At 47.0% G+C, this 23,374-nt stretch overlaps 2 protein-coding genes and 1 non-coding gene across 6 annotated transcripts in view; 2 read left to right on the top strand and 1 right to left on the bottom strand.

Annotated features, from left to right (window-relative positions):
- On the top strand, window positions 1-72 carry TRNAQ-UUG. The gene has a single exon. It is a non-coding gene; the product is annotated as a tRNA-Gln (tRNA).
- A 6,267-nt stretch (window positions 73-6,339) lies between these two features.
- ABI3 (ABI family member 3) overlaps window positions 6,340-23,374 on the top strand; it is a 33,480-nt gene continuing 16,445 nt past the window's right edge. The window contains exons 1-6 of one of the 4 annotated variants that reach the window (XM_034755701.1): window positions 6,340-6,479; window positions 7,396-7,464; window positions 9,615-9,728; window positions 10,398-10,472; window positions 15,884-16,878; window positions 21,681-21,848. In XM_034755701.1, coding sequence (XP_034611592.1) covers window positions 16,762-16,878; window positions 21,681-21,848 — 285 coding nt within the window. In that variant the 5' untranslated portion in view covers window positions 6,340-6,479; window positions 7,396-7,464; window positions 9,615-9,728; window positions 10,398-10,472; window positions 15,884-16,761. Of the gene's footprint in view, window positions 6,480-7,395; window positions 7,465-9,614; window positions 9,729-10,397; window positions 10,473-14,134; window positions 14,218-15,883; window positions 16,879-21,680; window positions 21,849-23,374 lie in introns of those variants that run through there. The other 3 variants (XM_034755700.1, XM_034755703.1, XM_034755702.1) reach the window with 3 other exon arrangements.
- GNGT2 (G protein subunit gamma transducin 2) lies at window positions 6,478-14,127 on the bottom strand. Its single transcript, XM_034755708.1, has 4 exons — window positions 14,042-14,127; window positions 11,913-12,078; window positions 9,582-9,671; window positions 6,478-7,661 (listed from the first exon to the last, which is right to left on the bottom strand). The coding sequence occupies exons 3-4, from the start codon at window positions 9,663-9,665 to the stop codon at window positions 7,536-7,538; spliced, it is 210 nt and encodes a 69-aa protein (XP_034611599.1). The 5' UTR covers window positions 9,666-9,671; window positions 11,913-12,078; window positions 14,042-14,127; the 3' UTR covers window positions 6,478-7,535.

Genomic DNA, 23,374 nt, shown 5'->3' with positions numbered 1-23,374 from the left:
GGTCCCATGGTGTAATGGTTAGCACTCTGGACTTTGAATCCAGCGATCCGAGTTCAAATCTCGGTGGGACCTCTAGGGACTTTTTGCCACCGAGGCCTTACTAAATTCACAAGCAGAGCGGAGTCGCGGCTAGGCGGGAGGAGGCGAGCCCCAAACGCTCCCCCCGGCTAATATCAAAGGAGGCGGGGGCTAAGCTGCGACTCCATTTTGTGTCTAGGGAGCAAAGGGTAGCGAGGGCAGGGTCGGGCGCATGCGGGGGGAGGGGGGGGGGGGCGAAGGACCGAAGAAATCCGAGTGACGCCGAAGGGCCTGGCCCCGCCCTCCCTAGCGCAGATTGGCTGAGTGAGGGCGTGCGCCCGCCTGCCCCGCCCTGCTATTGGCTGGCCAGCGATGCCCGTCCTCGCATTGGCTACCCGCTGGGGCTTGGGGCCGCCGGGTTCGGAGCCGCAGCCTCTTCCCGCCCTCGCCTCGCTTTGGACCCCGGGCGTCCCTCAGCGCCCCCCCCCCCCCCGGCATCGCGGGCTCGGCTGCGAGCCCCCTCCCCCCCTCCCGTCACGCGGGCTCCTTGGCATCCCCGGGGTACCGCGCTGGCCTGGCCTTGGGGAGACCTGAGTGCTGGTCCCAGCTTGGCCATTGGCCTCTTGGGAGACCTGGCACGGTCCCTGTCCTGCTCCGTGCCTCAGTTTCCCCTCCCCACTGAGTCTAACGCAGGGGGGTGCGCACCCCATTGGGCCCTCTCACCCCCCTGCTTGTACTCCCAGGGCCTGGTTTTTTAGAGGTGTTGCCCCCAGGACCGGCTCTAGGCGCCAGCAAACCAAGCACGGGCTTGGGGCGGCACCATTTCAAGGGCCGCGTTCTGGGCAGGGCCGGCTCTAGGCACCAGCTTACCAAGCAGGTGCTTGGGGCGGCCACACCAGAGAGGGGCGGCACGTCCGGCTCTTCGGCGGCAATTCGGCAGTGGGTCCTTCACTCCAGCTCGGAGCGAAGGACCTCCTGCCGAAGTGCCACAGATCGCGATTGCGGCTTTTTTGTTTGTTTTTTGTTTTTTGGGGGTGGCCGCTTGGGGCGGCAAAAACCCTGGAGCCGGCCCTGATTCTGGGTGTTCTTGGAGGGGTTTTTTTTCGCTTGGGGCGGCAAAAAACCTAGCGCTGGCCCTGGTTGGCCACCACTGACTTGGACCGGAGTGATAGACGTGCTGGGCTCCTAATAAGCAGGCCTTAACTAACTTGCCTCTTTTAACCAGGTGTTTGTCACGGCTGGCTGACGCAGTGGCTTTGAAAGACGGCAACTTCTCAAAGCACAGGTTCTTCAAATCCCAGAGTCAACTCAGCCCTTCATCCTTCGATTCACTGCTGTGCACTCAGGAGTAGGTCCTTCAGGATATGATCTGCACAAACTCTGAAGAGCCCAGTGTTATTTCTTATGACTGGTTTGCCCCCGCAGTTTCCTCTCCCCCAATGATAGGTCTGCTGTGTGCCATGGGCAGCTGCATTTCCGGAGTGCCGTGTGCCCTTAGAATGAGAGATGCTAGCAAATTTTAAAATGTGTCATGTAGATTTCAGAATGATTTTTAAGGGCCATTGATGTGTGGGAAAGGGAAAAGTTGTGTAGCAAGAGAAAGGACGGTATTTGTAAAGAGACTGTAACATTTTGTCAGTTGCCATCCTGAGGTTGCATACAAATGAAATGTTGGAGTACTTCAGTAGCTCTCCTGGTATTTCAAACCAAGATTGCTCTGACTAATTACAGTGAAGGCTTCCTAGTCTGGGGTGAGAGAACTGGTTCTCTCTTTCCTGGCACCTGAATAGATGATACTACCACCAGATGGCAGACTGATCACAGGTGGAGATTTGACTGCTTTTGTGACTCTTGTTGTCTGTCAGCTGCTGAAATAAGGATTGAGTGAGACCATTGCCTGTCTTTTGTCAATGACAGTGGTTCCCAAACTTTAACAACCTCTGAATCCCTTTCAATAAAATGCCAAGCCTCATGAACCCCCTCCTAAAAATGAATATTTCCAGGGATTTTCTCCTTTACCTGAGTAAAAGTTATAAAAGCAGTGATCTTTGAAATATAACATTTGTTATTATGACATGCTTATTACACACTATTTATTATTAATTAATAGTTATAATTACAGTATTTTTATTACATTATGAAAATGGCAACGCTCTTCCAAGATTTCACTTTTGTAGCTTGTATCACTTTGAATAAGCCTGTTATAAGACAAGGCTCCTATGTTTCATCAAGGAGTATCGGATGTGAAACAGCATGACGATATATAAGAAGCCAACTCAAAGAGTTCCTCTTACACAAGTAGTCAGGTCTTGAGCAGTCCAGGCAAACAATGCACGTTACAACAAAGCTTAAACTTGTTCTTCATAATAATTTTAAAAACAATGTTAGCTGCCTATTTAATTTAAAAAAACAGCAAAAATATCCACCTCCCTTTCCATTTCTTATAAGGAGTCTTGAAGTTTAAATCTCCTCACTGTGATAGATATGCTTGCTTTGATCTGTGTAGCTCTTGGAAGTCCAGGGGCTCTGGGCTGCTGGCCCCGTGCCTCCTGGGGTCCCAAGAGACAGCTCTGTCTGCCATTAGGGAATTTTTTTCCCAAGAACCCTCTGTAACATTTCACGAACCCCCATGGGTTCACAAACCCCAGTTTGGGAACCACTGGTCTATGACCACCTACCTGTTGAGAGGGCATCACCTTTCCTCTCTCCACTTGTTTGCAGCTGGTTCTGGGGAGCGTCTCTGACACAGATATTGCAATTCAATGTTCAAACAGCTGTTGCTTCATCCTGTGAGTCTGAAAATGGGAGCAAAATGCAGACTGAGGAATGAAGATTTGCCCCCAAATGGGGCTGAGACCAGGGAATTAGCTGATTTGGGAATATGGCAGGCAAAAAAACTGAAAACACTAAATTACCTGATGGAGATACTTACTAGGATGTTAATTGCTCTTATTTTGCTCTTTGCTCTTACTAGGATGTTAATTTCCAAGTACAAACCTGCAACAGTTTGCCACTTACAATGTGATTCTATTGCAGAAGGTGTCTAGATAAAAATGCCCCCCTTAGCAGATCTATGCTGCACACCCTCCAATTTTAGTGGCAAAAATAAGATTCTACTTCTCTGAGCTCAGCTGAAACAACACAGCAAAGAGATTGAGCCGGGCTGTCATCATTAACAGAATTTTTAACTAAATTGTAATTGTGGGGCCAAACTCCGCCTTGTTATACCAGTGCTGCTCTACCCCCGGAGATAATGGAGCTACCTGAGTGTAGGTAAGTGCAGGATGTAAAGACAACAGCATTACACACGTGAGAGCAGAATCTGACTTGCTGTTACTGGTGATGATGTAGGTCAGAAATAACCCAGCTTGATTCTCAGATCCCAAGGCAGGTTTGGAGACCGGCCACTGTTGGTAAGCAGAACAAACTTAATTTGGAGTCACTGAGAGAAGATAAACATGAAGGCCCGGGGTAACATGTCTGCAGAATCGCTTTTCAGATTAGAGCTCCACTCTTCATTTGTGCATCTTTTAAAGGGAGACTTGCAGGTTGTAGAGGGGGAGCTATATTGCACCATTCGCTTTTAAGCAGAAGTCTCCGTGGAAGAGAGAGAGCCGATCTGCTTAAAACCAGATGGTATAGTTGACTGCTTGGGTCATTAGTGGGATTTAAATCTGGGACCTTCAGATCTAAAAGCATGACTCCTCCCTTTGAACTAAAGGACTAAATCACCTAGGTGGAAATAATATTCTTGTAAACATTTTGTATGCACAGGGAACTACAGCAGAGCAAATGCCCACATTCTTTTAGAATGGGTTACACAGGCATTGTAGGACACCGGACTCTTTTTTTAGGAACCTTCATATTGGCACAAACAAGGTTTATTTCCCTCAATTTTCTGCAAAAATGTAACTATGTAGCACCCTGAATCATAATGGTCATGGCTACAAGCAGGGAGTCACCATGCTGTGAACATTTTAATTTCCTGAGGCCAGCACTTCTTGTGTCACACTGGAAGGGTGACTTTGGTTTCCCCCCCATCACTATGAATGCATTGTTAGTTCTCGCCACCTACTGAGTCTGCTGCCTCTTTCTCCGCAACTGTATTGTACGTATGATCCTGGATCTTGGAAACCCCACCTGCCCTATCGAAGACTTCTGACCTGCAGAGGGTATTCCATTGACTAACATTGACTTCCTGTACCAAGCTGGTGGAATCTTAAAAGTTCCAGGATTGGAGTTGCTTGGTTGCTTCAGGAGATTCTAAGGAGGCTGCAGGCAGGGTTCAGGAGGCCCTTGCTTAAACAAATTTCAAAGGCTGGTTACAACCCCTGCTTTCAGTGCTGTTGGTAAATCCTTTATAAAGACCAGAGGCCAGTCAAACAGGAAAGGCCCAGAAACCCAAATCCCTTTAATACAGATTATTTCACTCTGACGCAGGTTACAAGGAGCTTAGCTTTCATTAAATAGGTCAATCTGCTTTGAGAACAGTAATACCTGGGTATATTTGATCTATCTCCCCCCACCCCTCACTCTCAGATTGGAAATGGAAACAAAGAGCAAAGTTCTTATCTGTCAGTGGGCAAGTTTTAATATTTCATAAGTGCCTAATGGTGACATAATGGGTGACACATTCCAGCAGAGGCTGTTGGGAGAGGAAGATTTGAGGGAGGGGGATGAGAAACTGGGTCTGTTGTTTTTAACCTGAAGATGTTTGTCTTGATTAGAAAACAGCATATTGTGTGTGCTGATTGGAAAGACCCTTTCAAAAGATGTCAGATACTTTGCCCTTTCAGTGCCAACAATGGGTCAAACCCCACTAATCCTGACTCAGGCTAAATTCCCATGAACTTCAATTTGAATTTCACTCAAGGAAAGATTGCTGGGTGGTTTTGCCCTCTGTCAGGTTAACTGAGCAGAGGGTTCTATGTTCCGAGCAGTAAAATCAGGAACAGGTACTTCTCGAAACTACTACTAACACTCCCACCACCCCCACAAAAAAAGGAAGAAAGATGAGCCATGTTTAAAATATTCAGCAAATTTATTTATAGTCCACAACAGAATGAACAGAACATCTTCTGCTAATTGCATACAAGACATTGAGCAGGATGATAGCTACAGAGGAAATGCATAATTCTCGATTTGGCTTAAAAAATTAGTTATATGTTATTCCCCCTCCCCACACTCATCTCTTGTATGGGAGCTGGGCTCCTTTATGATGCATGTAGGGCCTGATCCTAAGAAGGCTGAGCTCCCTTCCACTCCCATGAGGTTCAGCAGTGGTCAGGACTGAGCTTCAAGTTAGTGCGAGCGCTGGCTTGGCAGACGGAAATCATGCAAGTCAAATGGCCAGCTAGCGAGATTTGTTCGTATGTGGTGCCGACTAAGCCAGTCCTGATATGACTTCTACTTTGCCACTAAAGTATCAGAAGCTGGTACTTTGGTGTGTTCCAGCACTAACGCTTGACATGCAGAATTGCTACAACAGACGCCAAAAGATAACCCTGCCACCTCTTCCCACGTCAGTTGTTTTTTATACGGGAGGGAAGAGAGTGGACAATTCCTTCTCTGAAAAGCCTTTATTGTCTTTTAACGCTACTAAACCTTACACTGATACATGCCTACTTAAAATGTATCTTTTGTACCTCCGAAGTAAAGTGTTTCATATCCTTTAATATCAAATACACTATTACAGAGAAATCACAGGATGCAGCAGGGGTCTGAGTTGTGATCTTGGCCACACGTCTTACTCAGAGGGGAAGTGGTAGTGGTGTAGACAGCTCTGCCTCAGACAGGAAGCTTGGATTCCTTGCTGTCTTATTTTCAATATACATTTTTTTTCTGTTGATTTAGGTTATTGCGCAAGTGGTTTTTTTGGGGGGGCTCCCCAAAAAATGAAGACAGCCATAATCACATCGGCTCTTGGAACATTTCAGCCTTGGTGGTTGCAGACGGATACACTTCATCTGTTGGACAGGTAGCAGCATGGGAGGTAGCAAGGTGAGCACCTCATGCTGCCCTGCCAATGCCTCAATGTAGCTCATTTAGTGCTTGGCTCCTAAGCCTGTCAGCAAGTTAGTGCTAGATGTGGGGCAGCTTAGGGGTACTTGACCACTGGGGACTGGACTGAGATCACCCAAACCGTGGAACTGCAATCTGAGGAATAACTCTCACTACCACCCCAGGCTAGGTTTGAGCAGATGAAGCCTTTCACCCCTGGGTTATTTCCCATTTCCACATCTCTGAGCTTCCTGTCATCATCTTGCTTCCCCTCGGTTCTGTTAATCCACAGGCCTTCAAACTCCCAAGAGGTGAGCAGAGGACTCTGGCTGTTACCAACATGAACGCAGGTGAATTCCAAAGTTAAAATGATGGTCAAAACAACCGTAGTTCCAGCGCAGCTTCCAACATCTACCTCCTCACTGCTCTCTCCTGCTGTAAAGGAATCCGCCCTGCCTCAGGTAAGATGGTGGGGGGAAGTAGAGGCAGGGAGAAGAGGGGCTCTGAACGAGTCGCTTGCAAACTTTGCTCCCTTCTGTGCCCTTCTTTGGACTTGTGTGCCATACAGGAAAATGCTGCACATTTCAGGCTGGGCAGATGGCCAAGCCATCACAATGGCAGCTCTTAAGATCTGGAATTGAGACTTAGCTCATTCCCCACTTCTAAAAAATCTCCCTGCAAACATTTCTCCATGGTGCCGTTCCCCGTCAATGATTGCTATTGGCTCCTTATTATCTTCCTCTCCTGCATACCCATCACTAGACTCAATTTGTATTTTAAGAGGGTGTTTGTGTTTTAAATGGTTAAATTATGTCTGTATTCAATATTTGTTCTTGCATCGTGATCTGAGTGCATTGTTGGGGGCAGATGGGGTGCGGGGGTGTCTCTCCCAAAATAATGTAATGAATAAATGAGCAACTTCCAAGTAACTGGTAGCCTGGTATGTGGACAGAGTAAATATGTCAATTTATCAGGCCCCCTAAAATCCTTGGCCGTGATAGTTATAATAATACTTAGCACCTTTGAAACTTCGATCTCTACATGCTTTGCCAAAGGTGAGCAAGCATTATTATCCCCGTTTTACAGATGGGGAAACTCTGTCACAGAGGTTAAGTGACTTGCTCACAGTCGCCCAAGTCAGGTGGCATTGACTTCCACCTTGTGCTAGGGAGGTCAAGTCTGAAGTTAAGCTTTATAGTCTCAAGGTTTTCTTAATGCCTGATTGAAGTGTTGATTGATAGAAGTGCAGCAAGTTCAACAAATGTGTGTGTATATTAAACGAAATGGAAATCAGCTGTGAGAGCCTAGAGAAGAAGGCTGCCTTCTTGCTCCTAATTTTAGGTATGTCTCCAATATCCTTTTTTTCCCCTCCCATAGATGTGCTACACTTCAAAAGGGTTTCGTTTTGGGGGGCTGCCCCACCCAATGGAAAGATCATGCTACAGGGTAAGCAAAATTCTTACAGTCTTGGTTTTGTAGGAGGAAAGGGTCCGAAGTTTGTCTGTGAGTGGCGGGGGTCAACTAATTATACAGCCTCCCTTCTCCTTAAAAGGGTTTTTATCCTCAGGAACACCTTTCAAAAGAGGGTCCTCTGCTGCCAGGGATTCTATATACTCCTTGAGTTCTTTGCCCGTCTTGGAGATCTGGAGAGAAAGAAGAATCTCTTTTTAGATTATGATCATGAGATCTCATTACATAGGCTTGGCCAGACGGTATCAGACTCATGGTCCTCTACTCCACTGTCGGACACAGGACAGTGGCGAGTGCTAGATGATTCAGAAGAAGGTGCAGGAAGCCTCTGCCCATGTAGAAGTCATCCTAGCCCCTAATTGTTAGAGGTTGGCTGAAGATTTTGGAGCATGCAGTTTTAGATCCCTACCAGACCCGTTTCTTAGCATTAACTGTTCTAACTCTGAATAGCCTTGTGATCCCTATAAATGTCCAATCCCCTCTCTGAATCTTGCACCTTGATGGGAATTATTTTTCTGAAGCAGGCCACTTCCCTTGATCAGCAGCAGGAATTTCCCAGAACCCTGGGGCATGGTGCTGAGAACCCTCAGCAAGCCAGTAAAAGCTCCCTGGAGCTGAGGGTACTCAACACCAGGAGGAGTCAACAACTTCGCCCTCTGGCACTATGGAACTCTCAACAATAAGGATAAAAGCTTATCTGTACGGGAGACAGAACCTTCTTCGGGGCTGGTCCGAGACTGTGTAATGAACTCCCCCAGGCACTCAGGGCTAGAACAGACCTCATCGCTTTTCGCTCCAAGTGCAAGGCACGTTTTTTGACCTTGTCTTCTCTAATGTAAACATATAGCAACAGATACATATTTAACAAATAAACCAAAAACCCTAGCAAAACAAGACATTCCCCTGCACACACTTCTCCCTCTGGGGAGAGGATAAGAGAACAAACACATGACAGATACATAGTCACGTTGCTTAATGCACTACAGGAAAGCGCTCAGATACTCTGGTGATGAGTGCGGTATAAAAACCTATATAGAATAGAATATCAACGTTGGGCTGATGAAGCAGCCAATGAATTCCATGCAGAGAGACCGCACTGCTACCCTGCTCCTGTTTTAAGAACTCTGGCCATGTTAATTCAGCTGGGTTATACTGTAGTAATTTAACGGTACAAGATGGAAATTGGCTAAGATTTTTCAATCCTCTAGTCAATCTCTTCCCTCAGCAAGTCCAGGATTTTTGTCTTCTCTAGCACATGACTTTGTCTTCTCTGCACAATACAACTGGATTATTTTAAGGGGTCTCCTATACAAATTAGTTCTCCTGCCCCTTAACCTTTTTTTTAAAAAAACCAAATGAAACATTGCATGTAAGTATCTTAAATCTAATGTCATTCTCCATCAGTTTTGGGCCTGATCCTGCTATCATTGAAGTCAGTGGCAAGATCTTGCTGTTATCCAAGCTCCCATGGACTTCAGTGGAACTGGGCCAGGCTTTTTGTGCAGCAACAGACACTGTGGGACAGATTTTTGAAAAGATTGTGGTGTGTTGAGTGCTGAATGTCAGGATGAGGCTAAACTAAAAATCTAGCCCCATGAGACCAATCCTTCTTTGTGCTGTCCCTCTTCTCCCATAGACTATAACAGGAGTTGAGGGCACTTGGCACCTTACATGATTGGGCTGTGTTGGCAAACTGCTATTTGCCATGTGCCTTTAAATACTCAAATGGCAGCCAGAGAAAACTGTGTTCCATATACTCAGGGACCAAGATCCTCATGCCTCATTGATTTCGGTGGGAGTCAGGCACCTAAGTACCTTTGAGATCTGGGCCCAAATCATTTTCTCTTTGTGTTCTCACTAATCGTCCTTTCCTCTAGCCTTTTCATATGCACTAGAAGCCTGAAGTTTGCTATCCGGACAAGTAAAACACAAGGCTAAATCCTATCTTTAAGGTGGAAATGTGAAAACTCAGTCACTGGTTTTGTATTTGAGATTTAATTGAAGGCCCTTAAATTGGGGCGAACGTTGGTCTAGATGGTTACCCCAGGGATTAATTTATCCCATTGTGCTTAGACCCTAATAGAAATACTTGCCATTTGCCTTTCATTCTTCACTTCCTTTTTCAGCTGGTCAAGTTCCATCTTCAGCAGTTCTTTTTCTGTGAGATCTTGAGCCATGCTGCCCTGCAACCAGAGTGGAAGCCCTGTTACTGATTTACATGCATCTTCTGGAAATAGCAGGTATCATCAACAGTCTAGCTTCTCTTAGTACCCAGTGAAGTCAGTGGGGCCAGGAGACACATTGAGACTATCTAGCTGCTTCCCCACTCAGAGCTGGCATGGAAAATCCTTGAATTTCTCCAGCATTCCCAATAGAAGATATAATCAGTTAAACCTTGATTTGCCAGATCTTCAGCTGGTTTAAACTGGCGGAGTTCTATTAGAGCCAATGGTGCTATGCTGGTTTAGGTAACATAGGAATTTCCACATTAGATCAGACCAATTGTCCATCTAGTCCAATATTCTGTCACCAGCTGTGACCAGTATTAGGGGAAGGTGTAAGAAACCCTGCAGTGGGCAGTTATGGGATTAGCTGCTACCAGAGAGAGTCTTCCTGGCCCCCCAGTAGCTAGGCTGATGCCCTGAAGCATGAGGGTTAATAGCTCTTTCAAAGTTAATTTTTGTTTTTTTTACTATAACTGGATATTTTTGTTATCCAGGAGAGCATCTAATGGCTTGATGCTGATTTATACTAGCGGAGTATCTAGGCTGATATTAAAACCCCCCCACCCAATTCAATATATATTTTAGGTGGGAGATTTTTGCACAGGCACAAACCCTATTCCTTTGGGTAGGTTTGTTACTGAGTTGCTGTTTCCAGCAAAATTCTAATACTTTGCCCTTCTCTAGCACCTTCCATCCAAGAGTCCAAAAGCGCTTTATGAACATTAATGAATTAAGTGACATAATGCCCCTGTGAAATAGGTAAGTATTATCCCCATTTTACAGACTTGGTGACCTGAAGATCAGACCGCTCTAGTCACTTGCTCACTGTCACAAAGCAAGTCAGTGGCAGCGCTGGCCATGGAACCAGGAGTCCTGGCTCTCTGTCCTAGCCCAAACCATCATCTGTGCTCTCACTGTATAAAAAGCAACATGAAAACAACTTCCTAGTTCTAACTTAAACCAAAGGTGGACAGCTGTTAGGTCGGAAACACTGTCCTTCGTTCACCTGCTATGTTTAATTATTGAATGTCTCTCAGAATGCTGTGGGCTGGATTTTCAACCAGAGTAAAGCCGCATAACTCCCTAAAAGTCAGTTTACATCAGCTGAGGTTCTGGCCCTTGGAGTCTGAAATTAGTTTCGTAGTTGATGTGGAAGGGGAAAACAAATGAAGTATTATTCTGATTTCCCCCTCCCCCTCCCCCGGCCTTTGTCAGGTTAAGCCAAAACTTAAATATCTCTAATGCTTTTACGGTTTGTATTTTTTTTTTTTTTGGCAATTCTGCTTTAACTTGCAATAATTTAACAATTAACTTGCAAGAGTATTAAAAGGAAACAGCACTATAAGGAGATTTTAAACTGTCCAGAAAAACTGAGCTTGTTCTGCGTATCTAAATATGTATTTAGACTACACTTCTGATCTTTATTCTTTATAAGCTGGGAGATAGCAGAGGCAATTAGTTAAGCAACGCCACATAAAATAGAATCCCATTTATGGAAATAGAACAGGGGATATGGAATCTATGGAGAAGTTAGGGTTTGGAAAAGAATGAATAACCTTTAGAATAAGTGATGTGCGTGAAATAATCATTATTATCCTAGCAGTATTCAGTAAAGCTTCTGGCAAGAATAAGTGTGGCTGCAACTGGTCTGATGTTTGGGTCTAGTTCAGAGAGACTTCTTAAGCAAGAGTGATCTATTTTACATAGAGTGTCTTTTAAAAAAAACGTTATTCAGAATACCAAAATTAAGTGGCCCACATGATGGATTAATCAGTTTCATATTTAGAATCAAAACACGTTTGGAGGTCTGGGTGCAAAATATATCTAAGTATAAAGCTGAATGGATTCATTTGAACACACATCCACGCGGTGATTCTTCCTGGTTAAGGCAGGTAGCCTGTCTATTGCTAGCAGTGTTATTTGCCATTTTTCTTTGCTCCATCCCTTCGTAAGAGTGCACGCTCTATAATGCACTGCAATAGAAGTATTCAATATTTCTCGCCCTAGCTTCCTCTACCTACAGTGGTATATAAATACTGTCAAATCCCATAGCTGAGACTGTTACACTTTCGTGCCGACCTGCAACCCATTGATACCTGAGTGCTAAACCAAGGAAAAGTGAGGCGTCAAAGAGAAGCCAGGACCCAGCCTGGAGCACAGCAAAGCAGCCTACGCTCTGAGGAAATGAAGGGAACTTACCTACTGGGCTGAGGGCTTTTTCCTTTCCGAAATGCTGAGAGGTTTTAGAGATACATCTGTACAGGCTGCTGAGAGGATGGCCTCTGCTCTTTCCTTCTGCTTCCCACTTGAAGACTCCTTCAGACTTACCAGATGGCCAATGGAGCAGATGTCTTCAGTTCCTAATCTGATAATAGACTCAGTTTATTAAGCTGGTCAGGTGTCAGGCATTAACCTCAAAACCCAGGGTAACCGGACAGGGGGCTGCAGAGGCAGATTTTAAAGCTGATCAATAATTTCATAGCTGGCAACTAACATGCTGCTTAAGCGTTGGTCCCAGGATATTAGAGAGAGGTGGATGAGGTAATCCCTTTTATTGGACCAACTTCTCTATTGGCAGTAGATGTTACGTAATGCTTCCTTTTTCTTCATGTTGTGGCATTTCTATTTCAGACGGCAAAATTCGAGATCTTCCCTGGTTGTTGGCAGAGTTCTTGAAGCTGTGTGGGTCCAATGAAAGCGGTTACCTCGCTCACCTTGTGCTACATAAAGGCAGTCTAGAAAGCACCTCCAAACGCTTGGGAGTCGGATTTCCAGTCCCGGCTGGTCATGAGTGAAAAGAATTGCTAGAGATGGGTACAATAGGCCAAGTTATCCAGGATTTTGTCCTAGGGCCATCTTGAGCCATTGTTGCCTGAAGGCCGCTCAGTCGCTTTGTGAACTGAGCTTGGTGGGTCTGAATCAAGTTCCTAGTGAGCAGGGGTCAATAATCTAAACCACCCTCCCTTCTCCCCCTCCCACACACAACCATCATTGGCCGTCTCCGCAGAGAGAGGTAAGGATCAAGTGGGCCTCTTTGCCCCCTCCAAGCCAGGACTGAGGACTTTTTCCCATGTTGCTGGTAGGGCAACATGGGAAAAAGTTTGCATTGCTTCTTCTATAGATAGGAGACTGACTCCCCGTGTAGACATGGATAGGTTGACAGAAGGATTCTTCCATTGATCTAGCTACCACCTCTCGGAGAGGTGAATTAACTACATTGACGAAAAACCATCTTCTATCAATGTCAGAGGCGTCTACGGTGTGGCACAGCTATTGCACTGTAGTTCTGCTGTAGCAGCTGTAGTGTAGACATACCCTGAGGGCTTGTCTACACAGGGAGCTAGTCCAGAATAGCTACTCCTGATTATCTCCATGTGTGGATGGTCTTAATCTGCTTTAAATTCACACCCTACCTTATTCCGGATTAATTTTCATGTGTGGACAAGTCCAAGTAGGAGGGCTCCTGCACTTGGGACGTAAGAGGGATTTTCAGAAGCATTTAGGGTGGGATTCACGATGGTATTTAGGTGCCTAAATCCCATTGATTTGAATGGGAGTTAGGCGCCAAAGTATTTTTCTGAATCCTACCCTTAGTGTTTGGCCTACCTCTGCTGCCTTCGGAAATCAAGGTAAAGTTAAATTTTCCTGGATTTCATCAGGAGCCGTCAGCCCAATGCTGAGTGCTTTGGGAAACCCCGCCCTTAAGCCCTTTATTCAGTTGCAGATGGCCACATTGCAGCAAGTTGTGCTCCTCTGGGAGGATAAACTGACAGGCAGGCAGGTGCACATGCTATTTTTATGAGGATTCTAGAATTCCACAGATCTTCGAGGGAAGAGAGGATTGACTTATGGCAAAGGCACTGGCCTGGGACTTGAGTGGCAGCTTGCCACGGTCTCCCTACAAAATGGGACGATTCCTTTGTCTGGGATTTGGACCTTCCCATTAACCCAAATGGCTACTATGTGTCCAAATCTGCTGGGCAGTTTTGAAAAATCTCAGCCTTAGATTGCAATCAATTCAGGACAGGAATGGTCTTACTCTGAGCCTGTACAATGCCTAGTGCAAAGGTGCCCTGATCTCAGGCAGGGCCGCTAGGTGCTACCATAATATAATTATTATTTAATCCTCCCAGGAAAGATCTCTTGAGGAGGTTCTCTCCTGTAGGCCTCCTCTTGCAATATTTCCATTCTCTACAGGAAAGACAAGGACTACATAATTTAGCATTGGAGGTCTGCTCCTTCCCTAGAGGCAGGATGTTCTCCCTCCCCCACTACTTCTTCTCCCCTTGGAAACCCTTTAGGTCTTGAGTGACCGCACTATTACCTACATCACTGAGCTAGAAATCCATGTGCCAGTTTCTTTCCTGGATTCAGCAGAGAATGTGGAGGAGGAAGAGTCTGTGAGGTCCCAGAGTGCTGGGGAAGGACAAACATCATATCTGTCTTTAAAACGGGGAACAAATAGGACCCAGGGAATTATAGATCAGTCTAACTTTTATACCTGGTAAGATACTAGAACAAATTATTAAACAATCAGTTTGTAAGCATCTAGAGGATAATAGAGTTATAAGGAATAGCCAATATGGATTTGTCAAGAACAAATCATGTCAAAACAACCTAACTGGGAGGGCATATGTAGTGGGGTCCTGGGCCACAGGGGTCAGTCCCCTGGGTTTGGTACTGTTCAATATGTTCATTAATTACTTGGATCATGGAGTGGAGAGTATGCGTATAAAATGTGTGGATCGCACGAAGCTGGGAGGAGTCGCAAGCACTTTGGAGGACAGGATTAGAATTCAAAATGACCGTGACAAATTGGACAATTGGCCTGAATTCAACAAGATAAAATTCAATGAAGACAAAGGCCAAGTATTTCACTTAGGAAAGAAAAAAAATCAAATGATTACTATAAAACGGGGAATAACTGGGTAGGTGGTCGTCCTGCTGAAAAGAATCTGGGAGTTATAGTGAATCTCACACTGAATATGAGTGAACAATGTGCTGCAGTTGTAAAAAAAAAAGGCTAATATCATTCTGGGGCATATTAACAGGGGTGTTGTATGTAAAATGTGGCAAGTAATTGTCTCGCTCTACTCAGCACCGGTGAGGCCTCAGCTGGAGTACTGTGTCCAGTTCTGGGCACCGCATTCTAGGAAGGATATGGACAAATTGAAGAGAGTTCAGAGGAGAGCAACACAAATGATAAAAGATATGGAAAACCTGACCTGTGAGGAAAGATTAAACAAACTGGCCATGTTCAGTCTTGAGAAGAAAAGACTGATGGGGGAACTCGATAAAACCCTTCAGATATGTTAAGGGCTGTTATAAAGAGGATAGTGGTCAATTGTTCTCCATGTGCACTGAAGGAAGGACAAGAAGTAATGGGCTTAATCTGCAGCAGGTGAGATTGAGGTTAGATATAAGGAAAACGCTAAACGTCGGTAAGCTCTGGAATAGGCTTCCAAGGGAGGTTGTAGAATCCCCATCATTGGAGGTTTTGAAGAACAGGTTGGACAAACACCTGTCAGGGCTGGTCTAGGTTTACTTGGTCCTGCCTCCATGCAGGGAGCTGGACTTGATGACTTTTCAAAGTCCCTTCCAGCCCAACCTTTCTATGATTCTGTAATTAGAGCAGCCTAGGAGCTGCTCTAAAGTGCACCAACTGGCTACGGCCCCCAAGGGGCCATCTGTCGATTGGAAAACAGCTTGAGCTCAGCAGCGCTGTGGTCGCATCCCCTGTGCTCTGGGGTAGAGTAGGAACAGACTAAACTGGCTCTATGTCAGTGGGGACTTGCTCACATTGGGAGAATCTCCAGCTAGGGAGAGAAAATGGCAGTGCAGCACAGGGGGGCTGGAATGGAAGAGCCCCATTGTTGCACATTATAGTGTAGACTGGCCCATAACCAGGTTAAAGCTTTGTTTATGACTGAGTGAAGGGGCAACGGCTATGTAGCATGTGGAGTGATGCCAGGCCCTGCATGTTCTTTGGAAAGCGGAGGTGAGCCCATGGCACAAATATCTGTTGGGTTTTGAACTGCCCAAGTTCAGGGCTGTTTCGATCTGAGGGGTTGGTTCAGGCCTGTCTCTCCTGGAAACCTTGGTCCCGCTGAATATGAGGAACCCCACTGCTGTATTGCATTCGTCTCTAACTCCCCACTCATTGGTTTCAGTAAGGCCAGGATTTGACCCCCGCGATGCGCTACGGAGGAGCTGCAGCTGTAGAGAGCACCAAGCAATGCACCCAGGTTCGGCTATGAACTTAGGAACAAACGCCTCAAGCAGATGGCAGGAGTGGGACACAAGTCGATACCTAAGGAGCCTGCTGTTGCCTGATAGTTTAGCTTCCTAGCTGCTGGGTTCTTCTTGGAAATGCTTCTTTTTCCATCGCCCACTTACTTTTCTGCCAGCGGGAACATGACTCACATCCTTTATCACTGCTGCTTTTCTCTCGCCTGGTCCCCAGAGCTTCCCATGGTGGCTGCGTATCCCTGTCTCCTTTGCTCCTCTTCCATCCACCCATTCCCCAAGAGGATCAGACCAATGGTTTGACACCAGTTTCCCCCTTGCTGCAGCCCAGTTTGTGTTGCAATTCCTCTGTCCTACAGAACGTGGGAACCCATTTGGAGCAATCAGTAAACAGATCCAGGGCTAAAATAATAGTTTCCTCTCCTGGCAATTCCGAAGTTTCCTGAGTTATTCCGATCGCCTTGGTTTCTCTTTGTATCAGTCAGCCTCCAGATCAGGGGCTGGGATGCAAGGAACCAAGGGTGGTTAGGAGCTGGAAGTCGGGTCTCTTTGAATTAACCCCCAGGGTGGCTGAGCAAGTGACCAGTGCATAGTGAATCTGAGGCAGATGACAGAGGTCCTCAGTTCTCTCTGTGAGATGCAAAGGAAAAGGTTCACTGCTGGTGAAGGCAGTTGAAGCGTGACTGAGCTCCACCCCAGCCAATGACAGCACCAGCGTGTCTGAGAGCTGCAAGGTTCAAAACACCAGGCTAGGACAGCAGCTCTCGCAGAGAAGGAAGTGGGAACAGAGCAAAGCAGCAGCATGTCTGAATTGCAGAAACTTCAGCAGACTGAAATCCCCTCTGCCAGGCAAGTCCTGAGGGAGAATTACAGCAAACTTCACAAAGTGGCCGACTACTGTGAGAACAACTACATGCAGGTAGGTGTGTGCTCTCTGGCCCCAGCACACCATGCTGAGCTCCATGGCTTTGCAGCAGGCATTCAGGGACTGGGGAGAGTGTGTGCTGGGCTTCCCCTAGGTTGATTGGGCATGTGCCCCGGAGGGGCAGAAGCATGATGCTGCAGGTGCAGAGATCTTGGGCATGCTGTTAGGGGTATGAAAACTTCGGACACTCTTATGCAAAGGATCAGATGGGTCTGTCTGTGCAGAGTAAAAAGAGAAGGAAAGAAAATCATCTTACCTTTGGAGAGACAGTATGGTCCAGTGACTAGCGCACTAGGCTGGAACTTGAAAGACCCGGATTCTGGTCTCAGTCATCTTCGAGAAACCACTCCATCTACTGTGTCTTGTGTCCTTAGATCGTAAGCTCCGAGGTGCAGAGAGACCATGTCTTCACTGTGGTGGGGCACAGGGGGGAAAGATGTGTTCTTAACTCAAATTCAACCCCTGGGGAGTCTGGTCTTTAACTTGACCTGCAAATGTCTGTGAACCGAGCATCTGCCTGCTCTTCACTAGGCTTCTATCTTGCACTAGCTAACTCGAGTGAAGGACAAACCTTTTTCCATAGCGAAGACAAGCCCTGTGTGTTTGTACAGCGCCTAGCACAATAATAATAATAATAATATATATATAGCACTTTTCCACCTTAGAGCTTAATAAGCTTAGCTAAGTAGAAAGTGTTACCCCCATTTACTGATGGGGAACTAAGGTACAGGTGGGTGAAGTGACGTGCCCAAGGTCACGGGGTCTGTGGGTGGCAGAGCTGGGGATTGAACGTGGATCTTCTGTCTCTACATCCAGTCTTAATGACAAGCCCACCCTGATGGTCTGTAAGTATAAGCGCTGTACTATATGGCGATAAAGACTAGATCAACCGTAATTTCTAGATAGGTTTTTAAAGGCGAAGAGTGACCAATTATTCACATACAGCGGGGGCGGGGAGGAGATTGTTCCACGCGGTGACCCCAAAAATCACGTGTCAGGAAACGCAGAGGTAAAAGCTGAAACTCTGTGCTCAGCTCACGCACCTGTGAAATAGCAGAACCCCAAGAGCCGCAAGCGGCAGCCTCCGCTTTGCAGTTTCTGGCTTAGTCACTGCCACAATGTTTCCGTGATAGTTCTTGAGGGAGCAGCTGTCTTCTTTTGTGACTGCTTCATTGAAGAAATTGCAGCGTTATTCCCTTCCATGTGCAAACTGTGAATTAAAACCCACCTCCTTCCTTTCTCCAGATGGGAGTGGAGAACGATCTTGGTATCTAGGCTTATTTCCTTTGCATTGTGGTAGCACCTAGAGGCCTCAGCTGATATCAGGGATCTTTGTTGGGGGGTGCTCTGCCAAAACAGTTAAATCCAAATAAACAAGGGGAGCGTTATCCTCATTTTATAGGTGGGGAACTGAGATACAGGGAGTCTGTGGCAGAAGCAAGATTTAAATCCTGGTGTGCGGAGTCAAAGTCCAGTGTGTCTTAACCACCTTTGGTCCATATGGATTCTAAAGGGCTGTACAAACTCTTGGTGTGAGGGATTAAACTAGTCACTCTTAAATGCAGCCACTTCTGGGGTGGAACACAGATGGCACCACACAACCATTCGGGGCACAAAGAGAAGAATCACAGTGTGTCCAGTTGAAAATAGAGGTGGAATTTCAGTACACAGAATGTAATTGTTCGAGCTGGAATTTGGGCAGGACACCAAGGGTAGCACTTGTGCTGTTGTGAAAACAGCAATGATTGAAGTGAATCTTGAATGACCACAGGTGGCCGGCAGCTTGGTTTTGTATATTCTGTGAAAATCAGCACCCGGGGCGGAGGTGTGCTAACACCGTGAGGACGCACTGATTCAGAGAACGTTATCTACCACATGGCTAGCACTGCTGAGGGTTTCCCGAGAGGACTGCATCTAAGAACTAAGCTTACCTGACCCTGCTTAGCTTGAGAAGAAGACAGCTTGCAGTCACACAGCACCAGGCAAACAGTGCTGCAGCCCACCTAAGACTCTTGGTTTGTTCCCTTCAGTTCCCACAGAAGATGGGGGTTTTATAGCTTGATCCACAGCCCATTAGAGTCAATGGGAGACTCACCATTGACCGCAGAGCCCTTTGCATCAAGTGTTCATTCGTTTCCACTCAGGTCATCGGAAACGGAAGACCCATTTCCAGCACGTCCCGGCCATGTCTATACATACAGCGGCACAGCTGTACCGCGTACAACTGCTGTGCGCCTGGTGAAGACGCTCTATGCCGACAGGAGAGAGCTCTCCTGTCAGCATAAAAAAGCCCACCTCCACGAGCGGCGGTAGCTGTGTCAGCGGGAGCAGCTCTCCCGCTGACATAGCGCTGTGCACACGAACGTTTATGTCGGTGGAATATTCACACCCCTGTGCGACATAAGTTTTGCCCACGTAGGCCGTAGTGTAGACGTAGCCTAGGTGTTTTGTTTCCGCTTCCCAAGTGAGAACACCCTGGCGTCCCTGTCTGGAGTAACAGCAAGACAAGGCGAGCAAGGGAATATCTTTTATGGCACCAACTTCTGGTGGTGAAAGAGACAAGCTGTCAGGCTCCACAGAGCTATTCTTCAGGTCTGGGAAGGTGTGTGTAGCTCGAAAGCTTGTCTCTTTCACCACCAGAAGTTGGTGCCATAGAAGGTATTCCCTCACCTGCCTTGTCTCTCTAATATCCTGGGACCAGCACGGATACAATACCAACGAACAGGGATTAACAGCTGCCTTTATCCTCCTGTCAAGGCCAGGGTGGGGCTGGAGGGAAATGGCGGTGTAGTTTCAGGCAGAGACAAGTGTCCCTGAGTAATGAGTGTCAGTGACCTGCTCTTGTTCTGTTGACGCAGCTGAAGGAAGTTTGATGCATTTGGAAAGCAGAAGGAAACATCTTAAAATTAAGCCCGACGCCAATTAAAAGACGTCGTCTCTAAAGGCGCCTTCGCCCAGTCACTTGGCTCTGCTTCCTGAGAACCCCACCCCTTGCCAGCAATAAACTATCCTCCTCAGGGTCTAATTGACCAGGGACACCACCCGGTTTGCTCTTTGTAAAAGGAATCACGCTAGTGAGCTGGGGCTGGGCGATGGGACCTTTCAGCTCTGCCTCTGGCCCTGGTTCATTGTTGTCTCAAACTCTGGCCTCTCAGAACTTCAAAGTGATGGTGGGGATATAACATGGGATTTTCCTGCTCCAAAACAAGCAGACATTTAACCTTTGAACTAGAGAGGACTTTCCATGTGCAAAGTAATGTACATTGGAAAACACAATCCCAACAACACATATAAAATGATGGGGTCTAAATTAGCAGTTACCACTCAAGAAAGAGATCTTGGAGTCACTGTGGATCGGTCTCTGAAAACATCCACTCAATGTGCAGCGGCGTCAAAGAAGCAAACAGAATGTTGGGAATCATTAAGAAAGGGATTGATAATAAGTCAGAAAATATCCTATTGCCTCTATATAAATTAATGGTACGCCCACATCTTGAATACTGTTGCAAATGTGGTCATCTCCTCTCAAAAAAGATATACTGGCATTAGAAAAAGTTCAGAAAAGGGCAACTAAAATGATTATGGGTTTGGAACAGGTCCCATATGAGGAGAGATTAAAGAGGCTAGGACTTTTCAGCTCGGAAAAGAGATGACTAAGGGGGGATATGATTGAGGTCTATAAAAACATGACTGGTGTGGAGAAAGTAAATAAAGAAGTGTTATTTACTTCTCATAACACAAGAACTAGGGGTCACCAAATGAAATGAATAGGCAGCAGGTTTAAAACAAACAAAAGGAAGTATTTCTTCACACAATGCTCAGTCAAACAGTGGAACTCTTTGCCAGAGGATGTTGTGAAGGCCAAGACTATAACAGGGTTCTAAAAAGAACTAGATAAATTCATGGAGGATAGGTCCATCAATAGCTATTAGCCAGGATGGGCAGGGATGGTGTCCCTAGTCTCTGTTTGCCAGAAGCTGGGAATGGACGACAGGGAATGGATCACTTGATGATGATCTGTTCTGTTCATTCCCTCTGGGGCACCTGGCATTGGCCTCTGTCGGAAGACAGGATACTGGGTTAGATGGACCTTTGGTCTGACCCAGTATAGCCGTTCTTATGTTCCATGACAGTAGAGGGCTTATGACACATACAGCCGAGCAGTTCTGATCCATCCAGCAAAGGGCAGTGGTTCACATAGACACTATCCAATCTGTTTCACCACTGACAGCTGAAGGCTGATTGGTGGGCTGTGTGAATGCAGTTGGCGGTCGTAGATTAGTTCCTGGGTCCAAGTGTCTATGTCACATTTGGCCCCCTTGTTGGCTGTCTTAATGGAGAAGCCAGGAACAAATGGCCCATGGAGATAGAGGGCAGTTTCTTCAGAGCAGCATCTAGGCATGTTAGCTGGGGATAGTACAGGGAGGAGAAGGAGTCTGCACGGACGCTACCCACGCTGTGTTTATCCCCAGGGCAAGTAGTCTTCAGAGCGGTCACTCCAGCACCTTACATCAGCTCTTCATTCCCATGTAAACGAAAACTGGCCTCCTCCATCGAGACACCAGAACTGTTGGCCTAAATACCAAAGGGCCGGTATCCAAGTCCCGAGTCCCTGAGCCTCTCCAGTCCAAAACGTCTTAAAGATTATAGTGGTAGAATGGCAGAGAAGCCTACGGACACTGAGACCACACAGGTCTCCTGGCTCTCCCGTTCGGTTGGGTTCTTATATTGCTCCATCACGATGGTGTCAGAGTCTGGCCAGGGTGACTCCCAAACATTTTTTTTTTCTGTTCCAGGCAACAGACAAGAGGAAAGCGCTGGAGGAGACCATGGCTTACAGTGCCCAGTCCTTGGCTAGCGTCGCATACCAGATCAGCAATCTAGCCAGCAACATCCTCCAACTGTTGGACCTGCATGCAAGTGAACTCCACCAGGTGGAAGCCAACGTCTGCTGCGTTGCGCAGGTGGGTGGGAAATGCCTAGAGACAATGCGGGTGGTTCACCCTGGGTACGTCTACACTACAGCACGTGTAGACATCCCCGAGCTAGCTTTGATCTAGATGGTGAATAACAGCAAACAATCCATGAGTACAAGCCCATGCTGCCACAGCTTCACTTGTTACACGAGCCAGCTAGATCATCGCCCCTCTGATTGCAGCGGAGACATACTCTCCGACTCCTCATCTGCTGCCTCTGACCTCTGCGCTGCACACAGGTGGGCCACGCTAAACATGTGGCTCTTTGACGCCAGGCGAGGAGTTGGTCCACAGGAGAGGTTTATATTGGCAGTTGATGAAAGCGCTCCTTTAGCTCATGTGGTAGAGGCTCGTGTTTTCAGTGCTGAAAGTCTGGGGTTGAAATCCTGCTGTTGGTTCAAGCGGGGTTTGATACTGGCATGTGGGGGATTTCTACTGTACGTGCCCCACTCCATAATTATAGCCTGCAGTCACTCCTATTGGTGGGGCTACAGCCGTCCTTTGTATATGTGGGCCGAGCACAATGAGGCCGTCCTCCCTGATCAAGCCACTTAGGTGCTGTCATAGCATGAAGAATAATTGGCGATCCTTCAAAAGGCCCCAGATCCTTTTGGGGACACAGTGGGGCCTGATTTTCAGAGGGGGTGGGGCTGACCGCTTGCCGCTCCCACTGAATTTGAATGGAGTCGTGGGTGCTCCGCACCTCCTGAGAATCCTGTGCTGGGACTGAAGCGAGAGCAGTTTTCGAGCCCACGTGCACACCCTGCAACGCAGGCAAGTGTCACGAAGACCCCTTGGCCCCACAAGCGGGAAAGCCCTGCAGGAATTGCTCCCAGGAGCCCTGTTCAGTTTGACACACAGAATAGCGAGCTGCTAACTTCGTGTGGGCCGTCCCTTACCGCAAAGGAAAGACGGCCCCATAGCTGACTGAAGGGTTTGACTCTCTGCCCAGCAAGACGGTGTGTATCTGACTGCTCCCCACCCCCATCCTTATCCTCCTGGAGTCTACGGATGCGTGTCGAGCGTTCAGTCACAGCCAGCCCTTTTCCTGTGCGTGAAAGTTGCCTGGTAACTTTCCTGTTAGCTGGAGAATAATAATTTGCGGGGGGGGGGGGAGAAACCTGCTCAGGAAACTGCAGAGGAATGGATTAAATGCTGCGAAGAGCTGGGCGCTTTGCTTGTCTTGAGTGAGGCTCTCAAAGGACTTTCTGAACGTGAAGGGCCAGATCATCACCAATTTACACCTGCTGTAGCTCCATTGAGGTCAATGGAACTGTGTCCATTTACCTCAGCTCAGCATCTGCCCCCACATGCCTGATCCTGCAGCATTAAAGTGTGGGAACTGCACCACGGAGTTCAGGAGCAGGCCCTCATTAAGTTTCACCACCCCTCCCCGGGAGGCAGCAACCCTTCCCTGCCCCCTCAACCCCCAACTTTATAGATGGGGAAACTGAGGCACAGAGAGGGGTTGGGACTTAAGGACCATTGCAGAGCTGGGAAGAGGCCCCAGGAGT

Source organism: Trachemys scripta, chromosome 23, assembly GCF_013100865.1.
Source record: "Trachemys scripta elegans isolate TJP31775 chromosome 23, CAS_Tse_1.0, whole genome shotgun sequence".
Lineage (NCBI taxonomy): Eukaryota > Metazoa > Chordata > Testudines > Emydidae > Trachemys > Trachemys scripta.
This window is presented reverse-complemented; position numbering and strand designations above follow the sequence as displayed.

Coding starts and splice junctions, on each gene's coding strand:
- GNGT2 (XM_034755708.1), bottom strand. CDS start 9,665: ATGGCTCAAGATCTCACAGAAAAAGAACTGCTGAAGATGGAACTTGAC. Junction 7,662..9,581: donor TGAAGAATGAAAGGCAAATG/GCAAGTATTTCT, acceptor CTTTCTCTCCAG/ATCTCCAAGACGGGCAAAGA.